The 19,465-nt window shown below is 41.4% G+C and overlaps 1 protein-coding gene across 12 annotated transcripts in view; it reads left to right on the top strand.

The window, feature by feature from the left end:
- The first annotated feature begins 18,727 nt into the window (after positions 1-18,727).
- gulp1a (GULP PTB domain containing engulfment adaptor 1a) overlaps positions 18,728-19,465 on the top strand; it is a 52,164-nt gene continuing 51,426 nt past the window's right edge. For 3 of the 12 annotated variants that reach the window (XM_057030457.1, XM_057030420.1, XM_057030448.1), the window contains exon 1: positions 18,787-18,907. Coding sequence is in view for 7 of the 12 variants with exons in the window: in XM_057030385.1 (XP_056886365.1) it covers positions 18,847-18,907 (61 nt within the window). In the remaining 5 variants the exon portion in view is untranslated. The other 9 variants (XM_057030401.1, XM_057030410.1, XM_057030385.1 and 6 more) reach the window with 8 other exon arrangements.

Here is a 19,465-nt window from a genome sequence, read left to right as displayed (position 1 = left end):
AAGCTCTTCCTGCTCACATCAACACCACCCCCACCTCTTTATACCTTTCTTTCAGGGTTATATTCTGACTCTGACAGTAAATACTTCAGGTAACTATCATCTTTTCTAAAGGTTTCCTCTTGAATTTATTTATATATTTGGTTGATGGTGTAAAAATATGGGATATGATATAGACAGATGGAACAATGAAGTCTTTGGAGACTTATAGAGAAAACAGATAAAAAAAATCACCTTTAAGAAATGTTCTGGAAACCTACGCATTCAGAAAAAGAGGGAAAAACACCATTAAAATGGAGATATTTGCACGCTTCCTCTTTACCGTGAAGGCTCAGCAGAGCCACTGGCTGTTTTACTGCTCATTAGCAACCTTTTACTACGAACATATAGAGTAGAAAAGAGGTCTGTTCTTCTCCTTCCTGTTATTTGTGCAGTTTACAAGTATTCACAATCTCAATTTAGCAAGTTGCTAACTTCTTTTAAGCTACCAGCCCCTTTTCATGCTTAGAAGTTGATTTAGGAGAATTAGAAATAGTGCTGCACCTTGTTTGTCTGCACTAAATGTGACGGGTGCAGTTAGGACCCAAATGCAGCACTCTGAAAAGCTGGACCGTAGTAAAGACTTTTATTAACCCACGGGCAAACAGGAACTCAGGCAGACCAGGAAACACAGAAAATAGTCCGTTCCTCCGGCTCTGGGCCCGCACAAAGTCTAGGAGTTGCAGGCTCGGGGAGTGGGGCGAGCAGCAGCGAAGTCGGGGCCGGGCGGAGAAGTCTAAACCAGGTGAGCAGACAGGAACCAGAGACGCTGAGGCAGAAGTCGTAGTCAGGGGCAGAAAGCAGGTAGGTTGTCCGGGGAACAGGCAAGGCAGGCAGAACGAAGACAGGCAGGGTCGGCAACGGGCAAACCGGCAGGGAAACAACGCTGGAAAGTCTTGCATGGACGCAGAGGAACAATCTGGCACCGAGTGAGTGTGAGGCTGGAGAATAAATACACTGGTAGGTGAGCTGATTGATGAGTGAGGGCAGGTGTGTGATCCGTGACTGAGAGCAGGTGTGTGATCCGTGACTGAGAGCAGGTGTGTGATCCGTGACTGAGAGCAGGTGTGTGATCCGTGACTGAGAGCAGGTGTGTGATTCGTGACTGAGAGCAGGTGTGGTGATCAGAGGGTGTGGTGTGAGCAGGGCAGTGGAAAAGTACTGGGACAGGAGGGAACTGGAGAAAAAGGGGCTGTGACACTAAAACCTTCTGCATCATGCTGATCAATGTAAATGTTTCCTCTTCCTGCTTTCTTTGATATTGGAGGGTGACTCCAAACTCGGTTCTGCCACGTTTATACATAGGTCCAGGTTCTTGAGGAGTTCCTCGAAGATGATGCTGATGCTGCTGATGATGATGAAGAGGATGATGAGGATAATCAGGTCACTCTTGTTGTCATACAGCATTTTGTGATTATTAAAGTCACTTCCCCAAAACCAAAAAATATCTTTGAGGATATCCTAACCTTACAAACTGCAGGTGGGCCCAGACCCTGAGGTGGGTGGCTGTGTTCGAGCTGGCGCACAGTTCAAACGCTGCGCACGCGGCCAGTGGTTGGCATCTAGTGAGATGCAGCAGGGCTGCAGTTCATGAGCAAGAGACTAATCTCTCTCCCAGTGCACTGATGATTTACCTGAGCTGTGCTACTCTGCCTGAACCCCCCTCAGCCACCCTGCTCTCTGGCACCTAACAACACCAGGATGATACCAGATTAAAGGGAAAGGTTAATCCCAAATTCTAATGGTTTTTATCCCAAATCATAAAAGGCTCTCGGACGGTTTGTGGTTCATCATAGAATGTGATTTAGATAATGGTGACAATGACTGAACAATGCTGGAGGCCAGGTTTTTGAATGTCAGCCAGTTCTGTTCTGAAAGAAGCCTTGGTGGATGTCAGAACCAGAGAAAAATAGTTCAATCTTCCACCTTTGTCCATAACATACTCACTCATCCTCATGCAACACAGCACAGATCTGAGAACAGACGGGATGTTAGTACAGTAATTTAGGGTTGATCATTCAAAGCTGATTGCTTTTCAGTTATTCACACCTGCTCATACTGGGGTAGAATCCCTGAACCCTACAACTTCTCCCAACCATTTATTGTCTATTATGGAACCCCTCTGTGCATGTTTAGGTCATTAGAATTCTGAGCTTGGTGTCTCTGGAACATCTCTACATCAGTGAGTTGATAAAACAGTGATGACATGTGTCAGGCGGCTGACACGTTTGGCTGTAACTCAATTAAAGGACGAGTGCAGTGTCAGTGGGTGAGGCATGGTGCTGCTCTAAACCACAGGCAAGTGGAGGAGCCCCTGACTCTCACCCACATCAACAACATGCAGAGGATGAAGGGATTAGACCTTCCCCTCCTCAGTTATGGTTACATAATTAAAGCTGCCATTTGTATCTTGATGGGATAACGGGGCATCTGTGCATTAAAAACAAGATGTCACCAGCAAAGCTAAGCTAAGCTAAGGCGGACATTCTTTGATTTGAAGATGATTAAATATTATTTATTTGGATTTGCAACGCAACACGTTTTGTCGGTGTGCCATCTTTGTCATCAAGGTAATCGACTGCTTACCACTCCCTGCTCATAAACAGGAGCCAAACCTGTCAGAATATACAGGAAATGCTCCTATTTTGCATTGAAGGCATCACTGCTATCGTAGGACGACTGGGATTTATCCTTCCCTTTTCACAGTGCAAATGAATTGGTTACAGGTGCCAGAAAAAAAGTGTTTGAGATGTCTCATATGACATCCCAGCTATTTTACCGTCTACCTGTGAGGAAATGAGATTTCTCTCAGAATCCAAAGTTTCAAAAGCAAAACTGATGGATACACAGCAGCAGCGGTCCAGAGCGGCACTACGAAGAGATCACGACTTCGAATCCTCGCAGGCTTACACCAAGGAATTCTTACTACAATTCAGAATCAGAATCAGAATCAGAAGCAGATGTATTGCCATTGTTCATGTAATACACAGTATTACACAAACTAGGAATTTGTCTTGGTGAGACGCTGCGACATTCAACATAAAGAAGACCACACTAGAATAAGATAAATAAAATAAAAATAAGACATACAATTATAGTTTCTCAGAACTTACAGCATCTCCGCCTGTACCTAAAACAACGCTTTTGACTTTGATGTTCCACAAAATGGGATCTGTCAAAATGATCATCATCTTTCAGCTGTGACGCCAAATGTTCTGTTTTAACGGATTCACTTGTCTCCTAAATGTGTCAATTAAAAAAGGAACAAAATAGAGTTTTGCTGTGTTTTTTCCATTTAAATGGTTTTGTCAAGCTCATCAAAAACCGTCCATCAAAAGTGACAGCCTGTGGTTGGAGCCCGATGGGTCACCGGGAGAGGTAATCACGTAGAGAGATGCCAAGCTGCTGCAGAAGGGGCCGATCAACACGTGAGGCCCTTCTGCAATCAAACAGCAACACAATGTTGATGCAGCAACAACTGGAAACCACCACCCCACCCAGTGCCATTGAAACATATAGATAGAAATACCATTAGGAATACAGTAAACACAATTTAAATAAATCGTGCACAGTTTCTTTCAAAAAGCTGTTGATTGCACATTGTTCTGACTGGGATCATACATATGGAAGAGCTTTTTTTCATTTTACATATCATCAAGATCATTTCCTTCCTCCGGGGGATAGAATGACATCATTGCTCTGTGTACTGGAAATCAATAGAAGACACAATGAGGTCGCGTTACAAAAAACAAAATTTGCACATTATAGATTAATGTACGGCTCCATCCTGCACTTTTGCTTCCGTGATGTGATTTTTGCTTCAATTATAACATCATTTATATTTCATGTGATCTGTTTTAGCTTCAATAACCAGTCTTATGTTGTTAAGTTTTTGTTTTCTTCCCTGCTTCTTTTATTCAAATGATTGTATAATGTGCATATGGGTTTGACCTTGACAATATCAACGGCATGTTGACATTGTATTCCTACGCCTGTAGGGTCACTGGTCTGACATGTTTTTACTAAGCTTCCTTTTGGGACTTGTTGGGAGTGAGAACAGTCTTGCAGGCTCCACTGTGTTCCTCTGAGACCTCTTATAATCGTTAGGTCATTTACATTTAGTGTGCTGACCAAAAAAAGATAATTACACACTGTGATTCTGCGCTCCCGATCCTGGTGCTTGGAGAGTAATTTGTCAGAAAGGCACCAGCAGAGGGTCTGCTTCTGTCAGAGGTGTAGACAGGTTAACACAGAAGCGCCGGTCCTGCATTAATCACTGAAAGGTCAGTCAGGGAACGAGCACGCATGGCAGCTTAACCTGGCCGAAGTTCAACTGATCCCAGAAACAACCCAGACAACAAATTATACTTGGTGCATAAAGAATTGGATTAAAATGGTCAGTGCCTGTCTGTTTTTAGGCTGAATGGAGCATCTCCATTCTGGGAAACGATTCGTCCAGTGAGAACCATTGAATTTGTGTTATTAGTAAAGAAAAAAGAAAATAGAATAATTAACAGGTAATGCATCTAGAACTTGGAGATGATGCATGATTTTCATTTATATGTGAGAATAAACCAAGTGGAATATATCTCCAACAGGCCCATCGGAGAGATACAATTGTCTCATTATCTACACAAAATATGCTGATATGGGGTGGTTGAAGCCTACTTTTGGACATTCAAAAGTACAGCGAATTGCTTTCAAATCTAAAAGTGTTGGAGTAAATGTTGGCAATTTCTTCTAACAAAAAAATAATTAATGTTGACAAAAATAAAATGCCTCAATACCTCTATTGCACCAAAAGCCTGCAAGGAATGACATTTAGCTTCCACAAAAAAACAAAAAAAACATTATTTACGATTTTTTTTTGTCAAAATGCTGTTTTTCTCTGCTAATTTCTTATCTGATCACATTGTATTAGAAAATCCCTTTAATTCCAAGCTTAGCACTCTGCTACAGCTCCAGTCCAGTGTCTTTTCCAGTTGTGTGCCCTACACACTATGCACCCGCCCCCACCCCCCCATTAGCTATACAAGGTCTGCTGCATGTTAAACCTCACGTTGCTTCTCATGAAACTCAGTTGCTAACAATTTCTCATGGGACTGAACCTGCTGCAACGCATCTGCTTGTACTGATCCTCTTCCATCATCTGGTCAGCGTCTGATACTCCTTGAAGTACGAGAGATAATGTAGAGCGTGGCAGTCAACTGATAGCCGTATGCTTCAGTCTAAATTGCTTCCTGCAGGCTTCTCAACACTTGACAATGGGAATATATGTTGTCAAGTGCTCTGACCTTGGGAAACATTCGCCTGGGAGAGGTTAGACGAGAAGCGAACGGTGAAATATTACATTGCTAATCAGAGGACATTAATTAGCTTTGTTTCTACGCCGGTTCTTCTGATAGGAACTATTTTCATTCAGCCCATTATGTTTGAAGTCCTTGTCTTCTTGCACATAGGAGGACCATGGATCAGGGATGATTGCAGATTATCCGCCCATTTTCTCTACCGCTCATTAGTTGTAGTGGTGCAAAAGGGACCACGGGATCACAGTGAACCCTGGGCAATTTGTAAGTAAAAGAAGTGTATTCATGTCACATCTAATCATTCACAGTGACCAGAAACCAATTAAATGGGCATATATGAGCCTTTGCACTGACGGAGAAAGCCGGAGTGTCGGAGGAAATCGATGGGAAAACACTTTGTTCTTTCACTCGTGCTAGTGGTCTCGCCGCCATGACGCAATCTCAATGGAGCGGGAAAAAAAGTGCTTTGTGCTTGGAGATCACCAATTCTTTCCATTTTTTAAAATACGAAATGTTGCCTATCTACCTGTGTGTAACACTTGCATCTTTCAACCATCTTTGGTGACTATAGCTCCTGTCTTGACAAAGACAAAGAACCTGAGCTTTGTCTCTCAGCAACACCTCCTCAGCTGGGAGCATCAGATGGATGAATGACAGCACAATGCACTTGATGCACAAAGGACCTTTAAGGGGTTGGCTTCTACTTTCTGACTGATGATCTCTTTCATTCATTATGCTGATGGAGTCTTATCACTTTTAATTCAGTCTATGCATGATTTGAGGCTTAATTGATGAACGACATTCTCTGTCGCCATTCCTCAACTGGCCGCCTCCCATTTCCTTTCCTCCTGAACTGACTTTACAAAATAACATGTTCAACGGTAGATTAAGGTCAAAATAAAGGACAACCGTATCTTCACACTTTACTGCTTTTTTAATGCTAAGAAATGTCACATTTGCATGAAATCTGAGGTCTCCATCTGTAATCCAAGGCACTTTTCTGCTTGGTAACCTCAATTAAATGGAAATCAGAGTCATTATGTTCTTTGTCTAGGTCTGATAGCCAGGTTTAATAGCAAGCATAAGCCTAATAGCTGGTTATTGAGCTGCGGAGATGCAGAGGATTGCATGAGCTCACATTCCTGTTTTATTTATGATGTAGATCAATACCGCATTACAGAAAACAGCAGTAAACAACAGTATTTATTTTACCATGGAAAAGAGGGAGACGAAAAAGGGCTGTTTTCTGCAGCAACAACAAAAACTCTGACTTCAAGTTTGGCCTAAGCTGAATGGTGCAGATGTCTTCCGATAAGAAAAAAAGATAGCCTTAACCTGCCTGCAGCTTGACTCAGTCCTGGGAAGCACATCGTGTCAAGATTTTGTTCAGGCTACTAAGATAAGCCTGATTTATTTGACTGCTGGCAGAAACCGAGGAAACCACTTAGCTCAGATCATGTGATATTCCCTCTGCAATATTAACACGCCTAACATGCTACAAAATGCTACTAAGCTTTATTCATCTTCAGGTCATTGACAGCTGCTGCGCTCCCTCTTGGTGATACAGAGATTTGCTGTTCATTCCACAATACCTCCCTCGTGGCTTTTTGTGATAGCATCTGTCTTTTCGGAGGATTCGGAAGATTTTCGAAGCTTGTGTGATCCCAATGGGCAGCTGTCTAAATTAAAATCTCCCTGTGGTTGTGATAAACAGTGTTGTTCTCCTTGTTCTTCAGGAACACAACTCTTTAATGTATTTCAGACCATGGGGTAATATTTTTGGGTTTCTTTCAGCATGTTGCAACTGTTGAGATGCACGATTTCTATGATTTCTGCACAAAATGAATGAATGAATAATGGATGAAGGTAGAGTGCATTGATTAGCTACAGTGCATTGTAATGGTCCTGTGTGTTTATGTAGTACACGGCTGGAAATATCTATTGTTTCCTCATGGGGATTTGTCTGCAAATAGACACAAAGTGTGGAAACATTATTGTTATTGGACATTTTTGAAGTACAGCAAAATATATAGAGTAAGAAGCATCCGGCATACTTGGAAGACAGATACAGTCCAAAGGACCAAAATTAGCCTCTTCTACATACTGATGTCATGGATATAAATGTACATAATGGCACATGTCTTGCTAGCAATATGAGCCGTTAACAGGCTTTGCAGAGTGTGAAGATATCATTTCAATGCTTTTCTGTCAGACAGTACCTCAAAACCATGACAGGTTTTTATTATGTCACTCTTTGTCTCTCATGTGTTAAAAATGACAGGAGAAAGTAAAGAGCCATGAATTTCAAGACCTTCAAAAGTCTTAAGCTAAGTGAGATTTCTTACTTTCTAATTATTACAATGGAACTAGTCGGGACCTCATGGACATCAGCAAGTACCTGGATTTCTGTCGCTTCCCTCGTCCATGTGTCCTTATATGAAGGTGGATCTCTCCATATTTAACAGCACAGTGTTGGGATGGTACTGGGAACATTATTTTTTAATTCATTATGAATTAAGAACCACTCTCAGGCTTGTTAGCGGAACCCAGTAAGATCTGGGTCCATGTGAAGAATCCGGCTTGAACCAGGCTTTGCCCCAAGTATCGCCCAACATCAGTTTCACTGCCTGAAGTGCAGCCTGTTCAAGATACAGAGCTCTGCTGTCGGAGAGATCAGCAGAATAAGTTGACACAGTTGCTGCGTTTCGTGCTGGATGCCAGAATACCAGCTGCCTGAGGCAAACTAGAAAGATGGAGGGGGGATTGAAATTCAAGCATTGTGCGTGGTTGTAAATGATTTATTAATTATAGCAGCAGAGTGCGCTCTAATCTGACCACTTAAGCTGCTCTGTATATGCCATCTCCCCTCACTCTAATGTTTCCCTGCATTAGAGGATCTTCTCCTAAGTGTTACTATTTAGCGTTATTTCTTCAACACAACATGTGCTTTTTATAAATAAATAAATGCAGTGTAATACTGAGGATGATTAAATGACTTAATGAGCAATATGTAAGTCAGATATTACAAAAATTCAGGAAACATGCTTGCTCTTTTCCAGTCTTCCAGTGTGATGATAAAAGTGTGAAGATTTTCCAATCTAATGCCAACGTCACGTCCAGCAAAGTGATGAGTTGCATCGCAGCTACACAAAGCCCCTGATGAGCAGCGTGCCCTCACTGAGAATTACTGCTCAGCCTATCATTTCCAACCGTGCACACTGATAATGAGCTCTGTGCTTTCACTGGAGGGGTGGAGCGGGGCCGGTTTGCTGGACCACACTAAAACCCTCTTTGCTCCAGTCACCCGGACTGCATCGGCCCCCAGAGCTGGAACTTCTGCTGGATCCGGATTGGAAATATCTGCCGTTGCTTTGTTACCACCGTGCTCATGTATGGGATGGACAAGATTAATTAAAGCCCTGTTCCACATTCTTGGACATGCTTTAGGACATTGTTTTTGTCCATCATGAAGGTTTGTCCTTTTTTTTTTGAAACCTTTCCCAGCTTGTCAGGATTTCTAGGGGCTCATTTCTCTCTCGGTAGCTGAAAAACGTCCTGTGACACATGGGACAAAAATGACATGCTCTTAGAGAAGTGTTGGAAATGGTGCAAGAGAGCCTCCACTTACTGGCTCAGCTGCAAACATACACTCACACACATGCAATACCTACCTGAGTGCACACACGTACTTCATGCTCGTTGACCTGAATTAATGTTGCCATCCATCACACAAATATCTCCCCCCACTCCCACACATTAAATAAAGTGACTGACAAGCTGGAAATTTAAGGTGAATTCTTTACGCTCTTTCGGGCACATTTCATGGAAAACTAATCCGACATTAATACAGTTTCACCACCAACACACTGTCACCCTTAATGGTCAAAGGGTAATTTGGATTTGATGGGGCTTTTCCAATTAATGAGCCAATCTGTTGGCATTATCACGAGGATTTGATTAGTTTTATTTGGGTTTATGTGGACTTCTGCGAACCTCGTGTGGATTGTAGCCTCTAGTTTGAGTCTGATACACATGAACAAACTACAAGAAGGAATAAAAACATTTTAATCTCATAGTCTGACAAAAATTACAGGTCTGCTGTCAGTCCTGCTTGTGTAGATCTTCTTTGCTAAACTGCATGTTTTCACATAAAAGCCATTAATGAAAGAAACATACCATACATGCCAAGCATATGCCTTTTATTTACTGATAATAGATTAGCCAAAGCCAGACTTAACTATAGCAAGAGTTGAATGGTCTTTTTATTTTTTTCATTCTGGGTTCAAAGAATTGTTTACGCAGTTTTGCCAGTTTAAGATTCACTTAATCTAAACTTGCTGGAGCCTGTGAAACCTTGTCAGCAGATTACGCATTTAATTGTGACTCAAAAACTAACGAAGAGGGAAAGGTAGAGGGCGGAACCAATGAGCAAGGTGCAGTTGCACGGCGGTGCCTTAGGTGAGCGACCCCACCCTCTTCCTTCAGATGCTGGTGACTTAACTACTGTGTTGCAGGTCAGTAGAAACGGAACAAAACTACATCCTACTAAAGCTTAAATTGACGTCTCAGAACTCTGTAGTCGAATTTTGATGCGTAAAATTGCGAGCGGCAAAGTTTTGGAATAATGGCACTAACTTCCTGTTAACGCGTGTCTGTCACGTGCTTACGGTGCGCCATTTGAGTCAATTCCGATGCGGTGGAACGATAAGTCCCTACGTAGAACATGCTTTTCAACTGGACATTTATTAATTCATTAAATGAACAATCTGTTTTTGTTTGTGAGCTAGAAATGCAGCTAAAGAAACACATCTGCACATTGGAATCGATGGTGCTGTGTTATAAAAGTCACAGCAAATATGAGCAATATATTCAATCTTTAAGATGTGTCTTGAAACTGATGTGTACAGAAAGATAAGTATACTGAAGTCAGTAATACTGTTTTTTTCCCTGTCATAATTACATATAATGGATCTTCAGCATTATCGGGTGCAAATGTACAAAGATTGCCTGTGTACGTAAGATCAAATATTGCACTAATTGAATCCAGAACTGGATCATATTGCTGCACAAAGATTGAGATAGCTCTGTTTGCCTCTGAGCAGAAGGTATTGTCATGGTGAACTGTCCATCAAGTTCTTGCTCAGTGCTGGTGATCTGTCATGAAAGCTGTTGGGTTTTTTCACTCTCTCTGAGGAAAGAGGAAAATTGATGGCTGGGCTAAGTAATGAATTCCTATTGGCCTGCAGCAGCAAGCACACAGACTCCCAGCTGTGCATCCTGGGAAGAGCGCCTCCAAGTAAATGTTCTACAGTCACAAAGGGGAATATCCAGAAACAGCCTAAAATACAGATTTCAGTTACACTGCTGAATGTTTAGTTTCAGGGTTGTCTCCTGTGATCAGGATGGTTACGCTAATGCTAACCGCCTCCAACTTAATGTGACATCAGCATGGTCTTATTTACATTTTTGTCTAAAAATACATGAGAAATCAGTGGACCATTTCTGATTCGTGCATGATCAAGTACAGGTTGCCATCAAGGCCAAATTGTGCATGGCTACAGCTTACAGTCAAGGAGAATTCATCTGCTTTTACCGACCCATACATTATAAAATACTTTATTATAACATTCCATTACTTAAAAAAATAAATCTGACATGTAATTCTGACAGCTAATCAAGTTGATAACCACTGTGTTACAGTTTTCCTTCAGTATCTGGGAGCGTGTATGGAACTGTGACCGCTAGATCTGACCAAACCTCATTGTGACAAATATTTTGGTTTGCTGTGTCGGCAGCAGGGAGGCAGAGCAAAGGAAAACTGCGATAGCAGACAAATATAGCAATGAAGGCTGCAGGAAGTGATCAGGAAGCTGTCATGACACATAAACCCAAACAGTGAGTGCTCAAGAAATATATATTCACAGCTGGTCAGTAGGTGGCGATCTTTTTCTGTGCTGTAATTGACTTCACATACCACAGCATGGCATTAGCAGTCAGTACCCTTTAATGGAACTGTGACTATTTTCTGACCAGTAATGACCCCCGACATTGGTTTCAGACTGAATTTTCCATTGTGCATGCAGCTTTCTCCTTTTCTGTTGCAATGCAACCCATGACCAGAATGGAGGAAAAAATCTTGAGGTGTGAAATTGGGAATCACTCCGAGCACTACGTGCTCATCTCTCTTATCAGCCCAGCCAATTTTAATGGGATTTCCACTTCCACGTGTCCAGCGCTCGAGGGTTGCTATTATGGTCGGCAAACATATGGTCAGAGATTTGAGACTCACGTTGGTAATGTTTAAATGCCTATCAGTTAACATAATTAGCACACAGGGATATCATTAGTACACTTTGAGTGAATCACAAGCTGTTTTTTCTTATTTGGCTAAAATTTGACATTTGATCAGAATACAAAACTGAAGAGAAACTGCTGCCGTTGTATATTCAAGATCTACTTTGGAGCAAATATTGCACAGCAATCAGTATAATTAAGGAAAGAATTGAGTTCCAGAAAGTATATAAATGGGCCATGACCTCACGGGGAAAACAGAAGGGTTTTTACTTGCAGTCAGCAATGGTGGCCAGCAGTTTGAACTCATTAACAGAGTTCATGAAAACATTCTTGCATTTAAAATGCATTAAATACTCTAAACATCAGCAAACATGGATCACCTCATACATTTTTAACTGCCAATTCAGGATCACCAGGGTTTCCAGTAACACTTGTGTCCTTGTTAACGTTAACTTAATCAGCATCTGTACTGTAGACAAGGATTTTCATTCAACTTTGAAGATGACACTGAAAGAACATAAATCAAAATTGCCCTTCAATTTTGTGAGAATCCTCTCTTTGGCTACATACACAGACAGTATACAACACTTCTCTCTGATGCCCTGTCAAGCTGCAAAATATTCTTTTAAATCATTTATTGTTTGGTAAAATTCATACTTGCATGTTTTATTTAAAAGTTAGGGCAAAAATAAACACATACAGTTTGAACGTTGTGACCACGCTGAAACGTTGTTGTGGCCTTAGATTCTCTGCTCTCTATCTCAATGGAACAGACTGGGTTGGATGGCATTTTCTGCAGTCATAATATAACACTAAACTTTATCCTATTTATGGCTGAGATTATGACTATGACTATGATATGTTAGATTATCAACGGATTTATATTCACCTACGTTTATCCCAGGATTTACCAATTAACTCTCATCTTCATCACATTGTTCGGTGTACAGCGAAAGAGCTTTCTCTCGGTCACAGCTGAATGGTTATTCCTGACAAGAATGATACCTCATGACTACATACCGTAGGATCAAGAACAGAACCCGGCAAACCAACTGAAGCAAAATAACAGTGAGCTTCCCTAATCCTCTGAGCTAATCCACCCCTACCAGAGGCAAGTGGGCTGTTTTTAGCAGAGGTGCTTCTCCTGCCAGGACACCTGATTTAGCATATTTGCCAAAAGGCTGGAATCTATTGAAAAAGATCTGATTTCCATTATGTAATAATAAAAAGACGAAATCAAATGTTTCTAGGAATATTGAGATGTGCTCTGTATTTAGTGGAGCCATAACACACATTTACCAGTGCAGTAAAAAGAGTCTCTGAGGCCTTCAGTTAAATCCAATAATTGGTAATGTGAGAAATGGTGTCTACCAATGAATGATCATCTTTAATACACATATTATAAATAACGGGTTTTATATAGCCCAGAACCCACTATAGCACTCTGTTATATTCCACCTCTTTAAAGCATCATATATAGTTGGAGTTGAAGCTTAAAAAGGCTTTACTAAATGCGTTTCATCTTCAGGATGGGATCACAACCAACCTTTCTAGAATTTTAAACAATATTAGAAAGAAAGTTGTGTGCAAAAAAACGCAATGCTCGGACACAGTGCAATTACAGCTATTGCAGGTAGGGGGCGGGCTCGAACAATTTACCGGATATACCTTATGTCCTTGGGCAATTAACAATATGCAAAATAATTTTCATAACTTTAATCTTTGACCAGGATCCAAAACTGTGTGCTATATGTATGTTACACACCATCTTTCATCTAAATATGTATGCCCTTATGATAATGCAATCTAACACCACAACGTTTCCTCCATGACCTTTGTTGGCAGAGGTGTATAAAACTAACCATGTATTTTGTTCCCTCACATGAGACGCATGGGAGCCATTTTGTCATGAATTGTCAGTCTGGCTCAAATGTCTCTCGGTGTGGGCAGAACTCGCAGGCTTAATTTGTTTTCTCTATCGAATCAACACTGAAAATTGAAAGCAATAAAACTTTATGAATGACAAAGATTGTCAAATAAAAATTAAGAACGGGCCTTCAAATGACACCAGCTGATAATTTATACTCTGTTTGGGTATGACATGCTGCCCATAAATGCATATGAATTCGTATACCGTCTCTAAAGTGTGTGCATTTTATGGCCTTGTGTATTGTGGAAAAGGCCCACACAAAGACAAGTATAGCCATTCCCTCACTGTCTGCCTCACATTCTCTGTCAGCTTTTCTATTCTGTGTCATAATCTGCCCACTGAAAGAATTACAGGTTTGTGCAGAACTTGAAGATAATTATTGCCTGCAGTTTGATTTTTGTGCCACCTGAAGGGCTTCAGGGGTAAAAATTTTGGCTGGCGAATCTCTGACCTGCTCCAAGATCGACCACAAATTGTCTTCAAATCGACTTAATTAGGATTTAAGTGATGGTCAGCCTGAATGGGTTTGCAGGGAAAGACGGCTCCTGCTTTGACTGATGGCATTTGCTGAATGCCTTATGAGGGCTCATTTGGCATCTGAAACACGGCGGAGCAGATCATTACTAAAAGGGAAAAGATGAAATATGACCAGGGATGCCACGCTAAGAATCATTTTGTGCAGCAGGAAATGACATAAGTATAAAACCGTCTGACTGCCGAATCTAAAGAAGGCGGTGAAACAAGTCGTTCTGCTGGGACCTTTCTTGAAGATGTTTTGATTTTGCTGTGCCAAATTCAACTGCTGGTGATTTAATATGATTTAATGTAAATTCCTGCAATTGGGGGCTAAAAGGCTCTCAGGTTTCAAATCATTTGCCTTCATTTTCCACTAAAGCTCTCAACGCTGAGGGTAATAACATCAGCATGCCATGGACTTGTCCACTTGTTAATGGGTATTTGATTTACTGGTTATTTGCCTTCTGGCTCTGAACTGCCTCCGGCTGTAATCTCACTCTAAGCGTTCAGGCTAAAGATCCCTCAAAACCTATAAAGATTTGCCTTTGTACATAATCATCACCATGGCACTGTGTTCATGCCTAGCCTGCTTGATCCAAAGGTATTCAGTTGGTTTTCATTGATTTATTTTTTAAGGGAATCATTGAAGATTCTGTTTTTACTGATTTATGAAAGCAAAAATAATCAAATGAAGCCAGACGGTTTCATTAAAAATACAAGCCAAAGAATAGATGTAGACAGAATCAGAGAATAAGAAAGAAAAACATCATCTGTTGTGTGAGAAACATTCCGCATCAAGCAATCACTTGCATGAGTGAATTAATGTGACTTATGTAGCTTTTATAAAGTGGCAGATTTCCCCTGGAGGGTTTGCAAATGAGTGGAAGGGAGACCTGTTGCACATTTCATCTCCCGGTTAAAAGTGCCCATCCCACCATTTCATATTAAAATGTAAATTCTAAGAATAGGTGGAGTAACTGTCAGCAGTAATGACTCTGCAGCAGAATGATAAACTGGGTCCAGTGATGTGAGAACAGAGGCAGAAGCGTATTCATAGATAACATCATCTTAACCCATTACTGATAGAATAGACAGCTTCACTGAACTTTGAGAGAACAAAGGAAATTTGGTTGGATTTTATGCAAAAAAAAAGGGTCAGAGTTTAACTTTTACTCATTTCTGTGTCTTTCATCGTTGTTCATTGTGCATTTGCATAAAACACAAATAAGCTGAGCGAGGAGACCTCCCACCTCTGTGAATGTCCCTGGAGGTGAGATTCTGACCCTCCACCTCTGAAACATTTCATTTTGTTTACCAGGACAAATCAAGGCCTCTTTGGTCATGTTGACAAGAGTTTGATAAGGAAAAGTTAAAGGGAAGAAATGAACGCCATTGGCACAGTGACGGTGGTAGTAAATCACCCACAATGCACCGGACAGAGCTTTATAGAGAGCAGTCTGTGGTGATCATGGTCTGCAGAGAGGGAATGGTTGACCACAATGACCATGATTTCTTTCTTTTTTTTCATGGTCATTCCAAAACCTGACCAAACAATTTCAACCCAATACAAGCAAGGTCAATTGTAGCTGATGAGAACTCATCCACCTTAATGATTTAAAAGTAGTTCTAGTTGGTGATTTGAAAAGAAGAAACAAACCAAAAAGTTAACATTTTATAAAAAGTAGATGTGGACTAATGATTTTCCATCAATTCACTGTTAAAAAAGGGTCTAATTTGCATTTTACTTAGTTCTCTACACTCTGCAAACACGGGGCCGTTTGGAGTGAAGTCAGCGCCCTCGGTGTGCCACTTCCCATTTTGCCCACTTTAGTATGACATCAGCAAACTGTACGTTTATTTTGAAGCCAACATTCTACAAAAACAGAACCGAAAATAGCTGATATGCCTGAGATGACCATAAAGCGTTTGTCACATTGCATCACAAAGCAGCTGCAAGCTTGTGCAATGGCTGACTGGCCGGCAGCCACCCTGGATGCCGGTTCTGCTGCTGACAGCATTGTTTCAGGGATTTCTGGGGGAGGTTTCAACCTTGGGCTGTGCATATAGGTACAGTAGGCACACATTTTACATAGGCATTAATATCAGTTTGGAGTGAAGTCTTCACCTGCAGAGGGACAGCATGGTGCACATTCATATCATAGCCCACATTCCATCTTTTCCAGTTATAGTTGAAAAATTAAATGGCCAACATGCTGTGACTGTTTAGCAATGCAAAGGGTGAAAGACCTCCATTCTGCACTAATTTCAAATTCGCTGTCGTATACATTCTGAATGACCAGTGAGGCTAAAAAGAGGAACTGATGTTGGGAGGACATGACAAAGCATGAAATCGTGCCATATGTCTCAGCACATGATCAAACACAGCCGGAAAAAGCTGCCAAAATGAATATTCCCCATAATGGCTCCTTTATGTGACTACGAAGCCCTCGACATAATAGCTGTCACCTCTTTGCTTTGAGCGAAGCAAAGATAAGTAGATTTGTGCTTCGTGCCAGTTTTGATATTGCACATTTGTGCGTGACTGCGTGCAAGAATCACCGAAAGCCAACAACTCAAGGTCTTATAAAAAAAATCCCTAAGTGTAGCCTAAAGGACTTGAGTACTTTCAAGTCAGAATGGTCTGAAAGAAAGGCCGGGATCTCTCCAGCATTTGGTGCAATAAAAGCAAAGTTTGCTCCTTTTTGGAATCAAAACTGTCATGAAATGAGTGTGCTGCAGCAGCGATGGAAGATGCTGGCACTTATGGCTCTCCTCTTATTTCTCAATTTGTGCCACAGCAACATGTTTTCTTATCATGGTGATTTAAAGACCGGCGGGGGGGAACAGGCCGATTGCAGCTCTGCAGGAACTGCTCCAACCCTGATCACCCCTGATGACGCTGCTGATGAGTTGCAATAATGATGGGTATGCAGAGGTGTCCTTTAACCCACCCTTTAAAGCATTGTCTGAGCATTAAAGGTTGCAAATGGGTTGCTGTGTTGATGATGATGACTCTTATTATTATTAACCTTAGTGAGAGTGGAGGTACATGTTGCATTTTGAATTAGAACAGGTTGCTTCTGCAGAAAGTGGTGCCTTCACTTCCATGTTTTAAAGTTGTAAGTATCTTTGTAGAGCAGCAGCAGTGTGAGATTCTTATATTTGTATAAACAGGCGAGATGTTGGAAATCAGAAGCGGGGTTCAGCGTGGAGTGTAAATTAGCTGGATTTGGAGGAGACAGCATCTCTAAAGCATTCAGCTTCTTTGAAAAAGCACATTTTCCACGGGTGCGGAGACGCAGGGAAGCTAGCTGATGAAAAGAGCTGCAAATTAGAAGAAAGTAAATACTTCTGTGTAGATGCACAGCAAGTGGACTCATGGTGGACAATGTTTTCATTTGGTTGCACTTTTCATTTCAAAATATGACCGTATCCCATTGTTCCTTTGAACACTGACATTTACTATCATTCTTTATACCTATTCAACCTCCTTTTTTCCTTCTCCCTTTTTAGTTGCTTGTAGCCGGATGTAGACTAAAGGAGCTTCATCCAATGGGACACTAATGGACACCAGTGCTCTTGTTGTTGGTTCTGAAACCTAAATGAAGTCTGAAGTTTGTTCATGAAAGGAAACATGAGGTCAGTGTTGTATATTGTAACAACTCTGACTGAAAACACGTATTGATTGTAAATGAAACAAGCAGATCATGCTGATATATCTGGTTTTTACCCATCAGTGCTGTAAAATCTTTTACTGAACATTACATTTATTTTCTGTTCTGTCAATATTTATTCAACCTGAAAAAGACAAAAAAACAACCCAGGCTTCTGCAACTTTTTCCTGAGCTCTTTGTTAAAGTTTATGTCACATCTTCTCTACAAGATGTGAACATCATCAAGAGAACTCCATCAAGGTTGTCAGGGAGGGAGGATTTATTCTTTTATGTGGACACATGCTACTAACACAATATAAAGAGCTTTCATTTGTCATGTGACTGATTTCTAAAGGCTCAGTACCGGTATTTGTCAAACCATTGTTTGGTCAGCAAGGAAACTGCAGCTCCCTGCCAACCTACAAGCGTTCTGCGTTTCTATTCCTGCCACCTGTATTTATCTCTAATGGTAGTGTTCTTTACATGCTTATCACAGGGCTACGCTGGCAGGATGCCACCTGACTCAACTATCACCAACCTGGGCCCATTGAACCAAATTTTGCAATAGGTCTGTAAAATCCACCCAGACTGACAGGAAACAAGGATGTTGACATATAATTAAAGCACAGAGGTTTTTTTTTGTTTTTTTACATTTGTCTGCCTTTTCTTACCTTTCTTGTCTTCTGGTACTTTCACAAACCTTATATTTTATACTCTGACCTGCGGACAATATGGTTCAATACATAAACATATTGAACCTATGCCTGACCTAAATTGCATATACCTCCCCAAAAGTTATTACAAGGAATAACAATGATGGCGAAATAGACTCCATGCTTATTCCCTGACCACAATTTTATATAAGGCGCGAATAACTTCACAGGCGACGGCCCTCTGAACTTTTTCTCTTTTTACTAACATGAAAAGGCCAGTCTGATATGGGCCATGCCTTCCCATTCCCAAATCTTTCCGGTCCTGTCTTTCCCCTCCTTTTCCTATTATTCATGCTGCGACCAAAGAGCTTCGCCGGTGCGCGCTTGGTGACGTCAACAAACTTATCCAGCAGCTGTAGAAGAGGAGGAGGAGGAGGAAGAGAGGTTGACACTGTTGGATGGGGATCTCCGAGGATCGGTGCATTTTCCCTTCCTCCTGGACTCTGGACTTGTCTCCGTGTAAGTAAAGGCGCTCATGGAATATTGATGTTTGCTGCGGTTCCGTGTGCGGCTGATGGGTTGCTGCTCTCCGGTCTGGTGTGTGCTGCTGCAGCCCCCCAGGCGACACTTGGTCCGCAGAAGTTGACACGGTGGGATGGTTAAATCGCGTTGTTTCCATGTTGTTTTCCTTTGTATTAGGAGACGCTGCTTTTGCGCGTCCGTGTCAGTTCCACTTGAAGCCTGAAACTTTACGGAGCTCTGGAATCCGTCTCTGTTTATTTATTTTTCTTGGTTTTATTTCATTTTTGTTCAAACCCTTGCTTATTTTACTCACAATAGCAGGTCTTTTCTTGGTGGGAAAAGCGATTTCTGGCGACTTTACACGAATCTCGAGCGTCTTCCGCCGGTATTTTGTGCGTAAAGGTGCGTTTTCCTCACAACAGTGTTAAATATATGACCGTCACGCATTTCAAACAAAGCATTCACCGAGCTGTCACACGCACGCCAGAAACTCTCCATGGGCCGCTGTTTATTGGTTTCTCTCTGAGATATTAACAACTTTGCATCCACCTTTTT

The sequence above is a fragment of the Takifugu flavidus genome, chromosome 1, assembly GCF_003711565.1.
Source record: "Takifugu flavidus isolate HTHZ2018 chromosome 1, ASM371156v2, whole genome shotgun sequence".
NCBI classification, from domain to species: domain Eukaryota; kingdom Metazoa; phylum Chordata; class Actinopteri; order Tetraodontiformes; family Tetraodontidae; genus Takifugu; species Takifugu flavidus.
Note: the sequence above shows the minus strand (reverse complement) of the source record. Positions and strands in the feature narration are given on the sequence as shown.